The following is a 19882-nucleotide window of genomic DNA, read 5'->3' as shown; positions in this document are numbered from 1 at the left end:
CGTGGTGGTGTCACAAAATATAGAGCATCTCTGACTCAGAGGTTGTGGACTGAACTATTTTTATCCATCTTGGCATGTGTGTTTGACTTTCTCAAGCTATTACTATACTCAATTAGTGAAATTCTAGTTTTCTGAATGTTACAGAAAGATGGCACCATGTGGAGATAGGGAGAGAAACCATCTTTTTGTCTGTTCTTTCCTGATTCCTCCCTGCAATGTTGAAGGACTCAGAACAGTTAGAACTTAGACTGGCTTACCTGTGCATCCAATGGGCCCTCCCAGCGATGCCCTTCTGCACTCTCCTGCTGACTATATTTTAATCATTTGAAATTCACCTTTGTAGTTCGTAGAATTTAAAAAAAAGGTAAATTCTGCAACATTCAGTCTTCTTTTATTGGCACAATGGAAAACTATGCAGTTCTAGAAAAAAAGATGAAATAGATGAAATGTTACAGTTGTAAGCAACAGGGATGGGTCTGGAGGGCATCTTATTAAACAAAATAAGTCAAATGGAAAAGGACAGATACTGGATGATCTGACTCCTTTGTGGAATACAGAGAGACAAAACAGGGGGCGAGAAAGTGGCAAACCCTTGGCATTGGAATACAAACCATTTGCCACATCCTTGGGGGAGAGGGCAGACCAGACTAGAGATCAGGAAGGACAGTGGTGGAAGATTGTGGGCAGTTTGGTGGGGGGAGGCTGTGTAGCAAATTTGTGAATTGATCTCATAAACTTTAATGCCATTGAACAATATAGACTATAGTAAATAAAAATTGGGAGAAAAGAAAACTATATATTAGAAAAAATAGCCCTGACTGGGCTTAGAGAAATAATAAAAGGGTAACGCCTTGCCTTGAATGCAGCTAATCAAGACTTGGCCTCTCCATGCTACACTGCCTCTGAGAACTGGGGGGCAGAGAGGAGAGCCCCTTTCCTTTTATTAGCAGAGGTTTTCAACAATCTTTTAAAACCAAGGGTTCCTCTGGTATAAGCAAATCTTACTCATGAGTCCTCTCTAGAAACCAAAAGAAAACAAAAACCTACCATATGTGGTTCCTTAACACCAATAGATGCAGCACTGGGTATCCCCAGCACCTTCTGGCCCAAACAGCACCTCTGATCAGTCACCTCTCCATTGAGCTGCCAGTGCAGTTGGTTGAGAATCTGTAGAAGAGGCCCCTAGACCTCCTGGGCACCATTTTTGATACTCAAAAAAAGTAAAATAAAATAGTGGCTAAAGAGATACCATTGGCCTTGCATGAGTCTGGTCTAGATTTGATCCTGGGCATGACATGTTCCTCTAGGTACCATTAGGAATGATCCCTGAGTACCACCGGCTATGGTCAAATGAGTAAATAAAACCACATGAATAAATAAAATTAAAACTCTAGTTGTGAAAATGGTTTTACAGTGTTAATTTAATAAAAGAGTGATTGAACAAAGTATTCTTAATAAAATAACAAACCCTAGTTGTGAGTGCTTAGAGGGCAGTTTTAAATTGCATTTTCTGGAAATTTCTTCTCAAACTTTGAATGAAACCTAAGATCCGTTAGAATTAGTCTGAGAATTTGATTTGTTTCCCTTCAGTATGTCTTGAGTTCCTCCTCCATGCAGGAGGGTGGGGTAGACGGGGCTTTGGGCATAAGGTTTGCTCACGCGCAGCTGCTCACATCAGAGGCTGCCATTTCTCTCGTGTGCCCAGCAGGAGCAGACGTTCAGGAGAGGGAGCCTCAAGTCACTCCTTCCACATAAAATCTTTGCCTTTCCTCCCACCCCAACTGCCCCAATTCATGGACCCAAGTCCTGGGAGAAACTGATTTTAAATAGCAAGTCATGGTCACTGGTTCTCTTCAGAGTATCAGTAGGATTTTCAAAAGTGACCAGGCTCCCTGACTTGGAGGCAGGGAATGAAAGGACTTGAGGAGGTGTGAGTTGTGACTAGCACTGTCCTTAGCTTCTCTTGGTGTCCCTGAGTTTTCCCCTCAGTAGACAACAGCCCACACCCCAGGGAGCTGTAGGAGCCTCGGGTATGGGTGCTTTTTGTGCGTTCATTTAAGGAAGGTAGCTTTCCAGGGAGGAGGGAAAGTAACTGTTTTTCTGAAAAGGAATTTGCAGGCAAAATGTTTTCGAGAACCTCAGGTCCACGCCATTCACTTGGAGAGATCCTGTCTTCTTTCGTGTAAGTGGATCACGTTAGAGCAGATGGCCTTGAGGTCCATTCCAAGTGTGCTTTCCCGGGGCTCTCAGTGTAGCCAAGGAACTCTTGGCTGAGTGCTCATAGAGGAACTCGACTCTGTGTGGAGGCCTCTCCTGAAGGAAGGCTCTGTTGTGCTTCTTAAATAGGCAGGTTTACTTGGCGCCCTCGGTGAGATGCCATCAGCGGCCCCAGACAGCAAAAGGAAAGGGGGGTCGAGTTGGTGGCTGCTTTCTGCTGCACCTTCTCTTGTTCTGCAGACCAGGATCGCCTTCTCACCATCTTTTATTTATTTATTTATTCATTTATTTATTTATTTATATTTGTTTCATTTTTGTGGGGACTCTCAAGTAAGACTCGTTTGAACTATAAGGGATCCCTGACTTAAAGAGATCATGAAAGTCTGCTGATGAGAAGGAAAGGCACTCTCCTCTCTGTCCCCCAGTTCCCTGGAGAGGCTGAGGCTTGGTCGGACGATGGATCTGGGCTGTATAGGAGTAAGGATGTTTGTATTGCTCTCAGGTTAGCAGTTGAGTTTTCCGTCAGAACCCACTTCAGTCTGCTGCACCAGACTGTGGCGGCAACAATGCGTTTGCAGCTAGGGTTGGTTACTTAAGTGCTGAACGAGATCCCAGCAGGTAGGTTAGAGAAGTCAGTCACAGGTAAGATGATAGGGAGTGATGAGAACAGTAGAAAACTAGAAAACCCCGTTGCCTGTCTAAGGAGGGCTCACTTTCTAGTTCTGAGATTCAGAGAAAAGGCTAGAGATTGAGGGTGAGGAACAGGGTGCTCAGCTTCTGATTTTAGAGAAAAATTGGAAATTATATAATACTTCCAAATCTTCAAAATCCTGGAGAGGAAAAATGAAGTTGGTCAATAGCTTGGATTCAGCTTTTAAATGTCACTATTTCGCAGATCTCGCTTAAAAGAAACAATTGCTCAGAGCCAGCAGTAAACACAAAATTCTATCATTCAGAGAATCTCCTCTTGCTATTATGTTGACATGGGCCCAAGCCAGTTGCTGGCTGTTCTCGTTTCTATGATTATGATTATTCTTAATCCAAGTTGTCAGAACTCATTAATGACAAAGCCATGGGCGAACCACTCGTGACCAGTGTTTATAGCACACAATGGCACATTTTTAGCTCCCACTATTCTCATTTAAAGTGGATTCTTATTCTTGGAAAATAAGACCAGGTGGAGAGTGGTGCTTTGTGGCATCTAGCATGTTGCGCTCTCAGTGCTCCTCCAGGCACTGACAGTAGCTTGGCATCGGAGCGGTGGTGAATCTCTTGGGCAGACACACAATACGAAAGAATCAAAACATTTGAATCAAAACACCTCAACTAAGTCTGGTTCCATCCTGGGCACTACATGCAGTCCCCTAAGCACTGACAAGTATAACCCCCAAGTGCAGAGTCAGGAGTAAGACCTGAGTACTACCAGGTGTGCCTCCACCAAACACACACACACAAAATTGTGATTAAATTTCACATGTATCTAATTTTTATGACTTCTAATTTCATATTGGTTTCAAATTTAGTTGTTTGTTTGACTCACAAAAACAAAACGTACGCTTTTTGCTATGTGGACAGTGTATTGGGAAGTATTTCAGGAGAGCAGTGGTATTTCACAAATAGGAAAAGGATCTTTAAAGTGACTGTTTTGTTGAACCAACTAAGCTAGGATTCTGAAAATAGTGATGTTATCCCACCAGTAATTTTTTTTTAAAGCCTATTTGGATGGGGATGGTGGTGGAAGGGGAAGATTTATACAAAACATGTACAGAATATCAGGAAAATAAGCCTGTGCTTCACTGTACATTTGTTAAAAAGTTAAGAATTCTAGTCATCAAGTCTCACAATGGAGACGTTACTGGTGCCCGCTCGAACAAATCGATGAGCAACAGGATGATAGTGACAATGATACAGTGATAGAATTTTTTGTTAACACTCAACTATTTTATTCACTCATCATGTTATTAGGAGCAATGTTTGAAGTTACCTGAAGGAAGGAATAAAGAAAAAAAACCTTTTGTATTTTCATCTAAAAATGCTAGATGGAAAATCATTTGCTGTCACAAAATTTGTGATTGCCAACCAGGTTTACATCTTGCTGATTGCCGTACAGAGTATCATATTTGTGAAAGTTACAAATAATTTATAAATTCAGGAATATAAACTTGTGAATTTGGGCTGGAGTGATAGCACAATGGGTAGGGTGTTTGCCTTACATGTGACCGACCCGGGTTCAATTCCTCCATCCCTCTCGGAGAGCCCAGCAAGCTATTGAGAGTATCTCGCCCGCACATAGCCTGGCAAGCTACCCGCGGCATATTTGCTATGCCAAAAACAGTAATAAGTGTCACAACGGAGATGTTACTGGTGCCTGCTCGAGCAAATTGATGAGCAACAGGATGACAGTGACAGTGAAACTTGTGAATTTATATATGAATTTCTGTTTATAGCAAAATCATATTATAATAAAGCAACATTAAAGTAATGCTAAAATTTATTTTTTTTACTTAAAAATTATATATTACAGACCTACACAAAGATGAAAATGTTCAAGTAGCTCTAAAGTTTTGGCCAAATAAGCTTTTGTTTTTATTAAAGAATTATGATTTACAAAGTTATTGGTAGTTGAGTTTTAGGCATATAGTATTTCAACACCAATCCTACCTCCCGTGTCAACTTCCCTCCCTTAGTGCTCCCTCCCCACCCCAACCCCTGCCCTATCCTTGCCTGTCAACTTGACTGACACTTTACAAAATTTCACTGGTTGTGGCTTAGATCTCATGTTTTTAGTGTTGTTGAGTCTGTTTCAGATATATGGCTCCACCACGCGCCCATATCCACTGGTATAACTGAAACCCTGATGCCTGTTCACCCATTGCTTCCTGTTCTCTTGTGCCCCTCTTGGTTTCTTCCTTCTCTGTCCTTCTCCTCTCTAAACACTGTGGTCAAGGGTGATCTAGGCATCCCCCTTTTTACTACATTTCTTCATCCATGTACTTCATATTCCACAGGTAAGTGAGATCATCCTGTGTTCGTCTTTCTTCTTCTGGCTTACTTCACTCAACATTATATCTTCCAGTTACAACCACAGCAAAAAAAAAAAAACTTGAGAATGCAGAGGGCTAGGATTATAACAAAACACTTTTTGCTGATGGTTTTCAGTTAATACCTTGTATGGTTTGTAATAAGTGAGAATTTTGGTAATGTCTATATCAGTCATATGAGTGCTAAGTAAATCTTAATGGATTGAAGACTGTAAAAAAAAAATCCTCCCCGCAAAATTTGTTTCCTCTTATCTTTATGTTTCCATTGATGCCAGATAAAAGAGAAACTAAAAGCTGTAAAATAGCAACAGTAGCAATCCCAAGAGAAATCAGTGACTGATAATGTAGTAATACATGTTGCAGGTATTTTGCCAGGTTGATAACACAGACTACAGTTTTTAACTTTGAGGAACAAGTCTCTATTTTAACAATGCATACTTGACTTGGCTCTTGGCTTCTTTTTCACTGTGTGTGAGTGTGTGTGTGTGTGTGTGTGTGTGTGTAAGAAAACAGAGAAGCACAAAGTATCTTGTACAAATGTTAATGTCCAGGCCACCACAAAATAATTGTGCTTCTACTTTGCTGTATCTGTTTCAAAAAATTTTTAATAAGAAATGAAGCATTTCGGGGGCTGAAGCAATAGCACAGCGGGTAGGGCGTTTGCCTTGCACTCGACCGACCCGGGTTCGATTCCCAGCATCCCATATGGTCCCCCGAGCACTGCCAGGGGTAATTCCTGAATGCAGAGCCAGGAGTAACCCCTGAGAATTGCTGGGTGTGACCCAAAAAGAAAAAAAAAGAAATGAAGCTTTTTTTTTTTTTTTTTTTGCTTTTTGGGTCACACCCAGCGATGCACAGGGGTTACTCCTGGCTCATGCACTCATGGCTCATACACTCAGGAATCACTCCTTGCGGTGCTCAGGGGACCATATGGGATGCTGGAAATTGAACCCGGGTCGGCCTCGTGCAAGGCAAATACCCTACCCGCTGTGCTATCACTCCAGCCCCAAGAAATGAAGCATTTTTGATAAAGTGTTAATTCCCTTTGTTTTTTGTCTAACCCCTGTCTTTCCCAAGGCTGCTCCTCTGAAGAAGTTACTGCCAATACTTCTAGTACCTTTATAGTATGTTACTATGTTTACATGTAAAACAGTATTGATGCATATTGCAGTCTACTCTAATTGTACCATAGGGAAGTGGCTTTTTATGTTTTTACAATGCAAATCTTCTGTAGCTTTGCATATGTTAACAGATGAGTGCTTAGATATCAATCAGAGGCATTTTTGATATATTTTTTATCTTTTGCTTTTTGGGCCACACCCAGAGGTACTTAGGGGTCACTCCTAGCTCTTCACTTAGGAACCACTCCTGGCAGTGCTCAGGGGACCATATGGGATGCCAGGGATCTAACCCAGGTCAGCCATGTGCAAGCCATGTGCCCTACCTGCTGTACTATTGCTCTGACCCAAATTGTTGTATTTGTCTCAATTCTGTCTTTATATATCCAGATTTTATTTGCTCAAAGCACTTTAAAAAAAAACATTCATTACTCTTACAGTGCTACAGCGAATGCTCTCAACTTCGTACTTTCCAGGCACATGTGTCAGAGCTTCCTTGGGGTGATTCCCTAGAAGTTAAATTGCTGGGTAGTAGGATGTAGATACTGCCTACCGGGTTTTTCCACATTGCCAAACTCTTCTTCAAGGTGGTTGTTTTGCCAGTGCTCAGATGCACTTTCTGGAAGAATGTGCCAGATTTGCTTTCAGTGGATCTGAGGGTTCCCTCACACAGACTTCAGGGAAATGTAACGCCCTCCCCTCCTGATGCCCTCTGTGTTTCTTTACTTACATTACTCTCCCTCTAGAGATTCATTTGTTTGTCTTCCTTAGACAGAACAGAGCAAATATTAAAAGTTTTTTGTTCATGTTGATTCAGGGGGGAAAAAAAAGACACCATTTTCAACAAACCATTGCTGCTCTTTAAGTGTTCTTTTGGAATCCATCCATTTAAATTTTTCTCTCTTGCTGTCATTCTTACAATTTGAACGAACACAATTTCTCACCTTTTCAACATTTCCCTAAGTCTGGCGGAGGTTGTATAAACACTCTGGGCGTGACTTTCAATATTTTTCTGCTTTTAAAAAACCCTTCGAAAGGTAACGGAAACAAAATAAGTCTTGGCTTTGGCAGGAATTCATTTTCTTACATTCCTCAAATTTTTATGAGGCCTCTTAGGTATCCAACTTAAAATTCTGTTTTAGCATCACTCTGCTTTGGATATTAAGGCAACCTCCAGGTTTAGCTGCCTGAGTTTGAAAGTGTTGCCGTGGCTCCAGATTGGAGATAGTTCAATTTTCATACCGATGAGAATAGGATCTTGTGCTAGGATTCAGTTACACATAGAATATTACCCCTTTCTTTCCCCCTGCCCCCTCCCACCCCGAGCCCTTCACTGAAAGCATAGTTGAGTTCATGTGGAGGGTAGGGATAGAACTTCCTAGAACTTTCTCACGGGTTTCTTACTTCCTGTTCAGCACTTAGATCTGTGTACCCTTTCCACACATTTTATTTTCCTTCTTAGTACTGAGTTTCCCAACTTATTTGACCTACCATCCCCTTTACATGAAGTTAAAAATTACTCAGTGCCCACCTGGAAATCTACTTTAAGCAACAAAGAGAAAGCACCAAGCACACCCCCTGTCCCCAAGTTGCTACCTCCTCTCCAAGTCACCCCAGTGTGGAAAGGAGGTGTCCCAACCCTGGAGGTGATATTTCCACTTTTTCCAGAGGAGTGAGCCAACATTGAGACCTTCTGCTGCTTTGTTCTCTCACTAGAGGCATGGGGGCGAGTGGGTAATAGAATTTCCACCACACCCAACAGTGCTCAGGACTGACTTCTGGCTCTGCTCAGGGCACCATATGCAGTGCTGTATATCAAACCAGAGATGCCCACGTGCAAGACAAGTACCTGACCTGCTGTACTACCTTCCCCATCCCTGTACTCTTCTCCTGCTTGAAACCCTGGATTGATTTATTTGTTTATTTTCTGGGTCATGCCTGGCAGTGCTCAGTTCTCACTCCTGTGTTTATGCTCAGGGGATCACTCCTGATGAGCTCAGGGTACTATCTGAGGGACCAGATCAAACCCAGTCAGATGAGTGCAAGTCACGTCCTCCCTACGGTATTATCTCTGTCCCAGAAACCCCAGGCTTGAGTGTGATTTGTTAAATATTTTTTTGTCTTTTTTTGGGGGGGCGGGTTCTGAGGTGGGGGGCACACCTGGAGGTTCTCAGGAGTTGGTCTTGACTCTGTACTCAAGGAATCATTCCTGGCAGGCTGGGGGAACCATATGGGGAGCCAGGAATCGAACCTGGATCGGCTGTGTGCAAGGCAAGGGCCCTACCCATTGTATTTTCTCTCTGCCCCCTGATTTGTTAAGTCTTAACTGTTTCTTCTTGTGCTGGGATGGAACCGGAGCCTCTCCCACTGAGGTTTGTGGTCTGCCACTGAATGTTATGAGGGCTTAGCTCAGACCAGAGCATCCTCTGAATTGCCATAGGCTTGAGGGAAAGGCTCCCAAGCTCCGCCTCCCTGTGGGTAGGAGGTGCTGGCCAGCTTCATGTGTTAGCCTCCTGGAAGGTGCTATGAATATGTATTGTCACAGAACAATTGTGATTTTCTCTTTTTTTCTCCAGTGGTGGGTAAGAGACTCAGATTGTGTTCAAACAGCTCCCTGGAGGTGCAGAGAAGAGGTAGGGAGGGCATGGAGCAGCTGCAGGGAGACGAACAGAGGCTTTCTGCATTATGGTCAGTGGGGAAAAGGGCTGTGGGACTCAGATGCGGAGAGTATGCAGGGGAGATGGGTGCACATGAACGGCAATTAGAAGGCAGGTTCAGCTGGATTCTAGGTTCTGAGAACTGAGGCAGAGAATGGCCTTGAGGTTGAATGAGTATTCCCACCGCTGGGCGTGCAGCTCTGGGATCTTAGTTGGCATGTGGTTTTGCTCCACAGTTGTGTATGTAATCGTGCGGGGACACCCTTCCCTGAGTCAGGGAGGTGCAGCTCCCTGCCTTGTGCTTCGTCAGTGATAGCTAAAAGAAGTCTGACAAAGTCACTGTATGTTTATTTCCTCGAGGTCAGCAGCAGTTTGATCAGATGGGCAAAAATGACTTGCAGCCCCTTTTGTTACAGCATCCTTAAGAGATGGTTGCTGAGACAAGGTTGCTAGAGAACAAGAGTATAAGAGGAAACCCTTTTCCTACTTGTTTCCAGGACTGATGGGCTGTGGCTGATGTTCAGATGGGCTGACACTCTGGGAGCTCTGGATGCAGAGAAAGGCAAGCGCTTTGCTTGCTGTGAGGACGCTGGTTAATGGCACTTTTCCAAATGCTTCTTAAATTCTTTTCACTAGTACCCCTCAGGAAATCTCTGTTCCTGTGAGAAGGACAGGACCTGTCACACACCCCCTTTTTTTAGATCTGGATGGTAGATAAAACCACAGGTTAGAGACATTGATTTATTTTTTATTTAATTTTTAAAATTATTTTTTAAGAGGTTCTAGTCTGTAGGGTTATTTTAGTTTATTTTATTGGTGAATCACCGTGGGGTACAGTTACATACTTACAAATTTTTGTGTTTGTGTTTCAGTCATACAATGATAGAGTACCCATCCCTCCACCAGTGCCCATTCTCCACCACTAATGATCCCAGTATCACTCCAATCACCCCCACCCCACCCCACCTCTGTGGCAGGGTATTCCCTTTTGTTCTCTCTCTCCTTTTTGGTGTTGTGGTTTGCAGTAGAGGCATTCAGTGGTCACTGTGTTCAGTCAATAGTCTACATTCAGCATGCATCTCCCAACTGGAACAGGTCTTCCAAATACCCTTTACTTGGTGTTCCCTTCTCTAGCTGAGCTGTCTTTTCCCCCAGCATCTGAGACTGACTTCCAAGTCATGGGAAAACCTCCTGGTCCTTATTGCTATTATTCTTGGGTGTTGGTCTCCTATTCTGTTACTTTATATTCCACAGATGAGTGCAATCTTTCTGTGTCTATCACTCTTTTTCTTTTTAAAATTTGTTTAATTTTTAAAAAAATTTATTGAATCACCACATGATGACCTCTCAGTGTCTGTGTTGCAAGCCATATCCCTCTCTTTCTTATTCATTTCACTTAACATGATACTTTCCATGTTGATCCACTAATATGCAAATTTCATGACTTCCATCTTTTCTAACAGCTGCATAGTACTCCATTGTATAGATGTACCAAAGTTTCTTTAGCCAGTCATCTGTTTTTGGGCACTCAGGTTTTTTCCAGATTTTGACTATTGTAAACAGTCCAGCAATGAACATACAGTTGCAGATGTCATTTCTACTATACTTTTTGGCCTCTCCGGGATATATTCCCAGAAGTGGTATTGCTGGATCAAATGGGAACTCAATTTCTAATTTTTTTGAGAATGGTCCATACTGTTTTCCAAAAGGGCTGAACCAGTCGGCATTCCCACCAGCAGTGAAGGAGAGTCCCTTTCTCCCCACATCTGCCCCAACACTGGTTGCTTTTGTTCTTCTGGATGTGGGCCAGTCTCTGTGGTGTGAGATGATAATATCTCATTGTTGTTTTGGTCTGCATCTCCCTGATGATTAGTGATGAAGAGCATTTTTTCATGTGCCTTTTGACCATTCAGATATCTTCTTTGAGAAAGTTTCTGTACATTTTATCGCCCCACTTTCTAATGGGGTTGGATGTGTTCTTTATGTAGAGTTCAACCAGTGCCTTGTATATCCTTGATGTCAACCCTTTATCAGATGGGTATTCGGTGAATATCCTTTCCCATTCTGTAGACTGTCTTTGTATTCTGGTCACTGTATCTTTTGAGGTACAGAAACTTCTTAATTTAAGATAGTCCCATTTGTTTATCTCTGTTTGCACTTGCTTGGCCAGTGGTGTGTCATATTTGAAGATACCTTTAGCTTCAATGAGAGACAGTTGACTTTAGCTGCACAATCATAGGCTGTCCATAGAAGATCAGGGTTGAGATTTTTGAGTCTCTGAAACATATTGTTTCTTCCAAAGATTGGAGTCTTATTTTTTTTTTTTTTTTTTTTTTGCTTTTTGGGTCACACCCAGCAATGCACAGGGGTCACTCCTGGCTCATGCACTCAGAAATCACCCCTGGTGGTGCTCAGGGGACCATATGGGATGCTGGGATTCGAACCCGGGTTGGCCGCGTGCAAGGCAAACGCCCTACCCGCTGTGCTATCGCTCCAGCCCCAAGATTGGAGTCTTCTGTTCTAGGTAGAGGAATGTAACACCATTAGGTATCAGTTATTTGAATGCTTACATAGCAGATATATCCACCACACAAAATGTTTCTGCCCTCCACTGTTGTCTCCAAACTGCGAATCTAAAGTCTCCAGCCATAAGTGTAATATAGTTCAGGACTCACCTTTCTTCTTCTTAGGTTACATTGATTATCAGCTATAATCACTCTGGGATGGCAGCCTGTAATAACCTTCCTAACAGTTGCCTTCATGAGATTGATGTCTGTCTTTTATTTGTGGGGGTCAGGGGGAAAGTTGGGGGTGGGGATAGTGGGGGAGTGGAGTATCAGAAAAGAAAAAAAATCATCTGGTTTCAAATGACTGAAGATAATAATAAAGAAACTCACCCCTATGCCATTTGGTCCCCTGTATAGAAATACTGAGCTAAATTAATGTGAATAACCACGGTCCTTTCAGCGACTAAAGGAACTCAAACCCAAACCCATGAGATTGTTAGTAAAGCATAGTTTGTGTGTTTGATTGGAAAAGAGAAGGAGAAGTCAGTGGGCCGGCCAGGATTTTCCAGGATGCTCTGTGGCATGTCTCAGCAGCCGCCCAGATCCTAAGGCTGATTTTAAGAAAAAAAAAAAAAAAGTGCAGTTGTCCCACTGTCCCTGATGCCCCTCCATATTGCTCTGCACAGTCCATGTCCTGAGGAGGGAAGGCTATGTACTCATTGCCCTGTCTCAGGCGTATTTAATCCCATGCTTCCTGCCTGTTTTGAAGTGGAGTTCATTTCCTTAAAAGAAACTCTGGGTGAGAGGAGCCGGGGCCATTCTTATTTGCTCCGCCTCAGCTCAGACATGGGAAACTCATTGGCAGCAATGACTCTTCTTTTTCCCTTCCCCCTTTTCGATGGTCTCTCATGTTTGATGACTCCTTTCCTTCTAGTTCCAGATCCCAACAGCAGAATTGCCCTTTCACGGGCGCAGGGAGAGGACGTTTACTGGAGTCTGAGCCTGGCTGGCTGGTTCTCTCAAGCGCCTTCCTTCTTGGGCTGCCCCCAGTCTGTGGGCTAGCCAGTGACCACCTCCCGAATGCCTCCCAGTGTTTGAGATCGGGCGCCTCTCCCGTGGCTGTCCAGCCACGTCAGCGTGGCCTCTCCCATCAGCTTGCTTTGTTTATCCAGCAGCTCATTACTTAAGAGTCGCCTGTCAAAATAGGTTAAATATTCTTTGGGAAACAGGGTCCCTCACATCCTTGAGATACCACAAATATGTTTCATGCGGAGAAGATGGGCTTGATAAGAAAAATGTGATGGGCTTGCACCACTCCAAAATATTCGCCTGTGGTGCCCGTGGCGTGGCCACCAGCATCAGTGCGCCCTCACGGTAAAGCCGAAGGCAATAAATTTCCACAGCCAGCACAGAGAGACACCCCGGGAAGCAGGGAAAATGATTGCCGATGATTTGTTCTAACTACTTGACCTTCTGACTTTTTCCTCTAGATATATGACCAAGATGGGACACTACAGCACTTTATTGATGGTGGGGAACCTAGTAAGTCGAGCTGGATGAGGTATATCCGATGTGCAAGGCACTGTGGAGAACAGAATCTAACAGTCGTTCAGTACAGGTAAAGTATATCTTGGTGGACCACTTCGAGAGCTAAAGCCGTGGGCTTGCGGGTCCGTGTTCAGGCCTCCTGCTCTCGCTTCGGTTGGCTCCTGCAGACCTGTGCCCAGCTGGGCAGACCTTTTGTGTCCAGTGGGTTCCTGAAACCTCCTTAGTTCTTGCAACAGTCATTTCACGAGGCTTCGGGAGTAAATGTGCTACCAGGGCCCTTTCCATGCACCTGGTCGAGTTCATTGGCTGGATTACGGCCATGTCTTGAGGGAACCCAACAAGCCACTGGGCTTGGGGTGAACCCCGGCCCACCCAGCATTGTGCGCACCCACAGAAAGAGGAGTTTGCCCCAGATCACTGGCCATCTGCCACTGCAGGCTCTCTCCTGGGGGGCATCGGGAAACCAAGTCTTCCGCCTTCCCACGTCATGCTCGGCCATAGCGGCAGAGCCCTGGGTCACCTCCCGCGCCCCTGGAAGGTGCCACCATGCTTGGCTTTGGACAAATCAGACTATGTTTCAGGTGATGAGGAGGTTCCAGAGCACCGAGAAGCCCCTGGTCTCCTGAGATGTTTGGGCAAAGCCCCAAAGGTAACTCACCAAGCCAAGGTGGATCCCCACCCCCACCCCCATGCCCCAGAGTTTCCCCATGGTGGGGGGTGGGAGCTCTGGGGAGCCAAGGACATGCCACATCCTTCTGAACACCTGTTGGTTGTGCATTTCTACCCCCAGCTCCAGGATGTCGGGGTATGGCCACAGGGCCCTGACAAATCACAGCAGAAAGGGGGGTGGGAAGGCCCATCCCGTTGGCCTGCTTTGCTCAGAATCCCTCGAAAACATGTGCCGCATAAATATATGACCTCAGTTATAAACAGCCTTGTTCCCTTTAGAATCAGAAGCAACTGTTTAGCTTTATTAGGCTCCACAGACACATCAAAGCACAGAGCCCTGGGCTCGGCCACTTGGATTCCTGCCTACAGCTATTTGTTTTCCTTTCCTGTATTATTATATATATATTTTTTGGTTTTTTTTTTTAATGAAGCCTTAAAATAAATAAAGCTTTCTTCCCCCTCTAGGTGAAAGGCCATGCAAGCCTGGCTCGCTCTCGGAAGGTCTCTGATTCTCAGGAAACCTCTCGGGGCGGCCTTGCTCGCTGCCGCGCTTCCCCCTGCAGTTAGCTTCCACTCACTAACGTGTCAGTGAACCAGTGCTCAGAGGCCTGGGCTGCCTCTGCCCAGCTCCAGCCTCACTCACGATGCTCACATTTCTCCCGGCTTTTTCCCAAATGCTGAGCGAGAATCATTGAGGACTGTGCCGGTCCCTTCACAGCAAGAGCTCATTGGGTCAGTCTTGCCATGCGCACCCTGGGAGCTCTGGAGGGGAATTCTGACCAGCGCCCCCTGAAAGGAAAGGTGGGCAGAAGTGAGTGCCTCCTTACCTCCCTGTCAACTTGCAGTGGTGGATAGCTCACGCCTCAAGCTGGCGCTTTATGTTTCCTCTCCTGCCCTGTTTTTGATTATTTCAGATCTTTCTGAAAGGAACCAAAGAAACACAATTTTGGAAAACTGGCATCTACCCTCCTCCCCCTCTCCCCCCCACACACCACCTCCCTCTGCCCCGTGACCACGTCCAAGAGTAAGAAAATAGAAAAGTTGGACCCCAAAGAGCCAGCCTAATTTTTATTGTACATGGATGTCCTCTTCACAGAAAGTCAGCTGGTTTAGATTCATTCTGTTATGATTTGTAATATCTAAATGGAATTTTCTTCAAAGCGCCCTTGATTGATTGACCCTGCGCTGAACGTTTTGTTTTTATTTTGAGGCTGACAATAATGTTTGTTGGCCCGTGCTCCAGTTCAACTGCGTTGGGACGCCATGGAGCTATCTTTATGAGTCATCCGACCACAATGCTAAATACATGTCAGCAAAGGAAATATTATCTGAAAAGGGAAAAATCCCTTTGATGTGCCTCAACATGCAGAGATTGCTGCGAGTTTTGGAAGCCCTGCCCGCTTGTAAGGAACGGTGTTCGCTTACACATTTCCCCCCCTCCTCTCGGCCCACTGGGTGCCTCGGCAGACCACCCATGGCTCGAAAACAGTCCTGCTCTTTCAGCGGCAAAGCGTGTCATTTGGGTTTAGCACATTCATTTGCTGGGCGCTGTGTTTATGTTAAGGGAAGCCAAACCGAGAGATGAAATGTTACAAGGGTGAAGTACAAAGTAGACTCAATTTTTCTCAACTTAGGAGATGCCAGTGATTTATAGCCCGGCTCCAATTTGGACTCCCCCCCACCCCCGTTTTTTATGTAGCAGTGGAAAGAATTAATAAAATGCATCTCTCTTGGAGGAGCTGAGAGAGGAAGGGTGGGGAAGTTCGGCCCACGGGCTATAGTTTTTGTCAGATATTCATAGAATGTCAGGAGTTGGGGTGGGAGGGGGAGGAAAAAGCATTCTGCTTAGCTAGCAGTGCCCTCATGAGACGGAATGGCAGCAAGGAAGGAAAAATAACAAGATAAATGAAATTTTTGCAGCTGCAAGTAAAATATTGAGAATCTGCACTTTTTTATTGATCTTTATGATCCTGTTGCCAAGAGCCACTTTGCGGTGACGAAATATGTTGACAAGTGCATATCTCACCGCCGTGAAAAATGTGGCGGTGCATTTGCGGCGCGTCTGCAGTGTTCTACAAGGAGCAAATTGCCTGGCTGTGGCCCATTCCTCACAGAGGAGCAGGATTTAAGGCCCACCAACCCTAAACACTTTGATCTGAAGCTTGAGACGAGTATTTGTAGACATTCTTCATTGAGAAAACCGGTGGCCGGCTCATATATATATATCTCATATATATATATAAAAATCTCATATATATGTATATATATAAAATTTGAAATCTATAGTTATTTCTCTGCAGTATCAATGTTGTTATAAAAAAAAAGTGTTTATTTCTCAGGATCTTTGCTCTGTCATTTCTGAGCGTGCTCTTTCAGCCAGAGTAAAGTATCCTTTTCCTATTGGTTGATTTTTCGTCCACTCTCACAGAAGAGGAGTCAACTCTTTCTGGAGCACAAGGGATGCTGGAGAGATAGTAAAAATTGTCTTTCAGTCAACTGACCCCTGTTTAACCCTGGCACTGCCAGGAGTGACCCCTGAGCATAGAGCCAGGAGTAAATCCTGAGGTGTGGCCCCAGAACAACAGAACAAACAGAAAAAAAAAAGCCAAGGCAATGAGAAGGATTCCACCCCTCCCCGGCTTTCATGCTACTATTATAAAGTTGTTTAGTTTTTGTGCAAATTTGGGGACCATCCCCATGGTTTCAAGAATATATGCCGTGCTATCCTTAGAATAAGAAATCACTAATCTGTCACTGTTACTGTCATCCCATTGCTCATCGATTTGCTCAAGCGGGCACCAGTAACGTCTCCCTTGTGAGACTTGTTACTGTTTTTGGCATATCGAATATGTCACAGTAGTGATAGCTTGAAATCACTAATACATATGTAAATATGGGGTGGAGATACCCCTTCCTCTGCTCCCTGTGGTCACTGTTTACCAAGAGAAAGAATTTTCTCATTTTTTGTGAGAGAGATGAAACTTCATTTTTTAAAATGAATTCTTCCTTTCTGCCATCCCTGGGCCAAAACACCTGTCTTCTGCCCAGTCAGTGGAAGAAAGGATATTGGAAATAAACTGCTGGGTTATAGACTCTAATTGGTGGCTGGAAATGGTAAGACTTTATTGCCATTAGAAACTGATCAGGTAGAACTGGGCAGAACTTTTTTTGGGGGGGATGGGTGGGTGGTGATAAAAAAATGTGGCGGGAGGCACATGAGTCCTACCGATGACTAAGCTGGGTTTTCTTTTGTTTTGAATAGGTCGAATATATTCTACCGAGCCTGTATAGATATCCCCAGGGGCACCGAACTACTGGTGTGGTACAATGACAGCTATACGTCTTTCTTTGGGATCCCCTTACAATGCATTGCCCAGGATGAGAACTGTAAGACTTTATTTTAGCTCTGCATTTGTAAAGCCTGTTTCAAAGCTTACTGACATTTTATAAAGGTGTGAGGGGAGACTTTAGAAAGGGGCTCACTCAGGGACATGCTGCGAACGTCTGTCTGCTCCCTCACTTTCTTTTCCTTGTCCATCCTTTGCTTTTGACGTGGGGCCAGTGGCTTGTCCAGCCCAGTGCTTCTTGGCTGTTCACAAAGTCAGAACTAATGCCCACATTTTCAGTCATCTCTGCTATGCACGTTGGGGCAGGTGTTATATCTTGAGCACCTGCTGTGCATCTCGTTTTCTTCTTGCCACCTCCTGGGGTCCCCAGAGCAGCCAATGGGGTGACTGTGCACTGAAGGGATGTACAGTCTAGCCAAAAAGCACACACTATGCACAGATCAAACCAGAAGTAAGCAAGGCCTTTAAAACCCAAGTGACATCTGTCAAGTGCATCCTGGTGTCCTTCTCTCAAAGTAGGGGAGGGGAACATCTGACCTGCTGGTTGTATAAGGCCCATGAAATCCTGAGGTCTGGCCCCCAGTGTATGATGCAGATATTTCTCACCAGCTGCTCATAGCCCATATGCCTACATTGTATGGCATAAATATCCAAATGACCCTTGGCAGAAACAGACTCTCCTGCTCTGTCAAGGTGGTCAATGGAATGCAAAATGGTAGTAAAAATTATAGTCATGGCTGAGGGATTTATCTTCTTGTTTTCTACTCTAAAATGAATTTGCAATTTTCTTTTTCAGCCCCTAATCATTATCTATTGAAAAAAAATCCAACTTCCAGCAAAGTGCAGATTTGCTGCAATTTGTACATAAACTTTATATTTTTGTTTTTATCAATTCTTTGGAAATACCATAAGGTGATGCTTGGTGTTTGGGGCATGATTAGGTAATTAGGAATTTCAGTGAAAAATAGTGGTAAATAGTGGTTTCAATAATACTATTTGAGATAGACTAGTCTGAACTGAAAAGTTGATGTCATACAACAGGAAGAGAAAAAATAGATTCTCTATACCTATATAAGGAACCTCATTTTGAATTAATCCCTGTCCTCCCTCTCTCACTCTCTCTGACTCTCCCTCTCTTTCTCTTATACACATATGCACAATACTCTCTAATGAAAAATGATTATACTGAGCAAAATAATGATCATATAGTTTTCTCTTCACATTGTCTTTACTTATAAACAAAATATATATAATTAGAAAGTGACTCGGGATGAAGAGATTATACAGGAGTGAAGCCTTGCATATGGCTGACTGTTTAAATTCCTGGCACCACATATGGTCTCCCTAAGTACTGCCAGGGGTCACTCCTGAACACAGAGCCAGGTATTGCAGCTGAGAACCAACAGGTATGGGTGGGTGCCCCCAAACAATTTTTTTTAGTGAATCTGGACTCTACCTCTTACTTCCTATTGGAAAGCCATGTTCCTTCAGAGATATCCTCTTTGAGAGAGTGTTATTTGCTTAGGAGATAGTCAGGTTGATGTGTGAGAATTCAGCAGGGTTCAGAGGCAACAATGCTATAAAGATGGGCTTCCTGAAAGGCCCCCCATCCTACCTCCCGTAAAACCAGACCTAAGTCCCAGGTGGAAACCCATTAATATCTACTCCCCTGTTTGCAGACATGAGCCTGGTTCTACATTTAGAGTTGTGATATAGTATGGAATCAGATTCACACGAACTCTGAAAATGTCCTCTATCTCTTTACTACACCTGCCACAGACTCTGAAGGCATTATTTAGGCATGTCCTGGGGCAGGGGGAAGCATACCAAAATGTAGTAGTATAAAATGACATAGAGCATGGTTCAAGTTTTCATTTGTTGCTCAGATATTTATTGAACACCTATAAGTCTTAGTCACTATCTTTTAGTGCTGCAAAATAGCCATACCCAAAGCAGGGAAAAAACCCATTTCCATGGTTTTTGCATTCTAGTGGAGGAGATTATCAACAAGTGAATGAGCCCATTGTGGAAAGAGTTGCAGAGATAACAAAGGAGAGGAAGGAGCCAGGAGTTGGCAGTGATCTGTGGAGTTTAGTCAAGGAACAGGACAGGCATTGTTTTAGAAGAATGGTCTTTCCAGGTAGCCAGATTGAACATGTTAAGGCCCCGAGATGGGGATGTTTCCAGCCTGTTGGAAAATCAACATGGAAGTTGGCATGAAAGAGGTGGTGGGGGAGTGTGGGTGGGAAGTAACTTACATCTCCAGGGATTGTGATCTTCTAGGGCTTGGGAGGCCACTATCAGTGCCCTGGTATTTGCTCTATGTGGGTGGGACAAAGGGGCGCCTTGCTGAGTTTCAGAGAAGAACAGTAGAACTTGCCTGAAGTTGTCAGAGGGAGGATGACTCAGGCTGATGAAGGGGACTGGACAGGAAGGGGAGCTTGTTCAGCAGGAATCCAGTTGGAGCCTCTTGCTGGTACCAAGGGGACAGGAGATAGTCTTTTGGACCAGTGTAGACATGGCAGAAGTCCTAAGATGTGGTTAGATTCTGGATCTCTTCAGAAAGTAAAGCCAAAGGCATTTGTTGGTATACTGGACATTGTGGAAAAGAGCACGATATACAGGGTAACTTCAAGACTTTCGTCAGAGGAACTGGAAGGATGGAATGGCCATGCACTCAGTTTTAAGAAACAGAAACCGTAGGCTGCTGCTTAGGGAGGACATTCATCAGAGTTGGCATGGATCTCTGGGGTGGAGAGCCAAAGCATTGCTTCTGCC

General features: G+C 44.2%; 1 protein-coding gene across 2 annotated transcripts in view; it reads left to right on the top strand.

The window, feature by feature from the left end:
- Nucleotides 1-19882, top strand: part of PRDM6 (PR/SET domain 6) — a 116913-nt gene that overhangs the window by 70659 nt on the left and 26372 nt on the right. For both annotated transcript variants that reach the window (XM_055143071.1, XM_055143070.1), the window contains exons 4-5: nt 13031-13158; nt 17020-17144. In XM_055143071.1, the coding sequence (XP_054999046.1) occupies nt 13031-13158; nt 17020-17144 (253 nt within the window). The remainder of the gene's footprint in view (nt 1-13030; nt 13159-17019; nt 17145-19882) is intronic.

Source organism: Sorex araneus, chromosome 6 (assembly GCF_027595985.1).
Source record: "Sorex araneus isolate mSorAra2 chromosome 6, mSorAra2.pri, whole genome shotgun sequence".
NCBI classification, from domain to species: Eukaryota; Metazoa; Chordata; class Mammalia; order Eulipotyphla; family Soricidae; genus Sorex; species Sorex araneus.
Note: the sequence above shows the minus strand (reverse complement) of the source record. Positions and strands in the feature narration are given on the sequence as shown.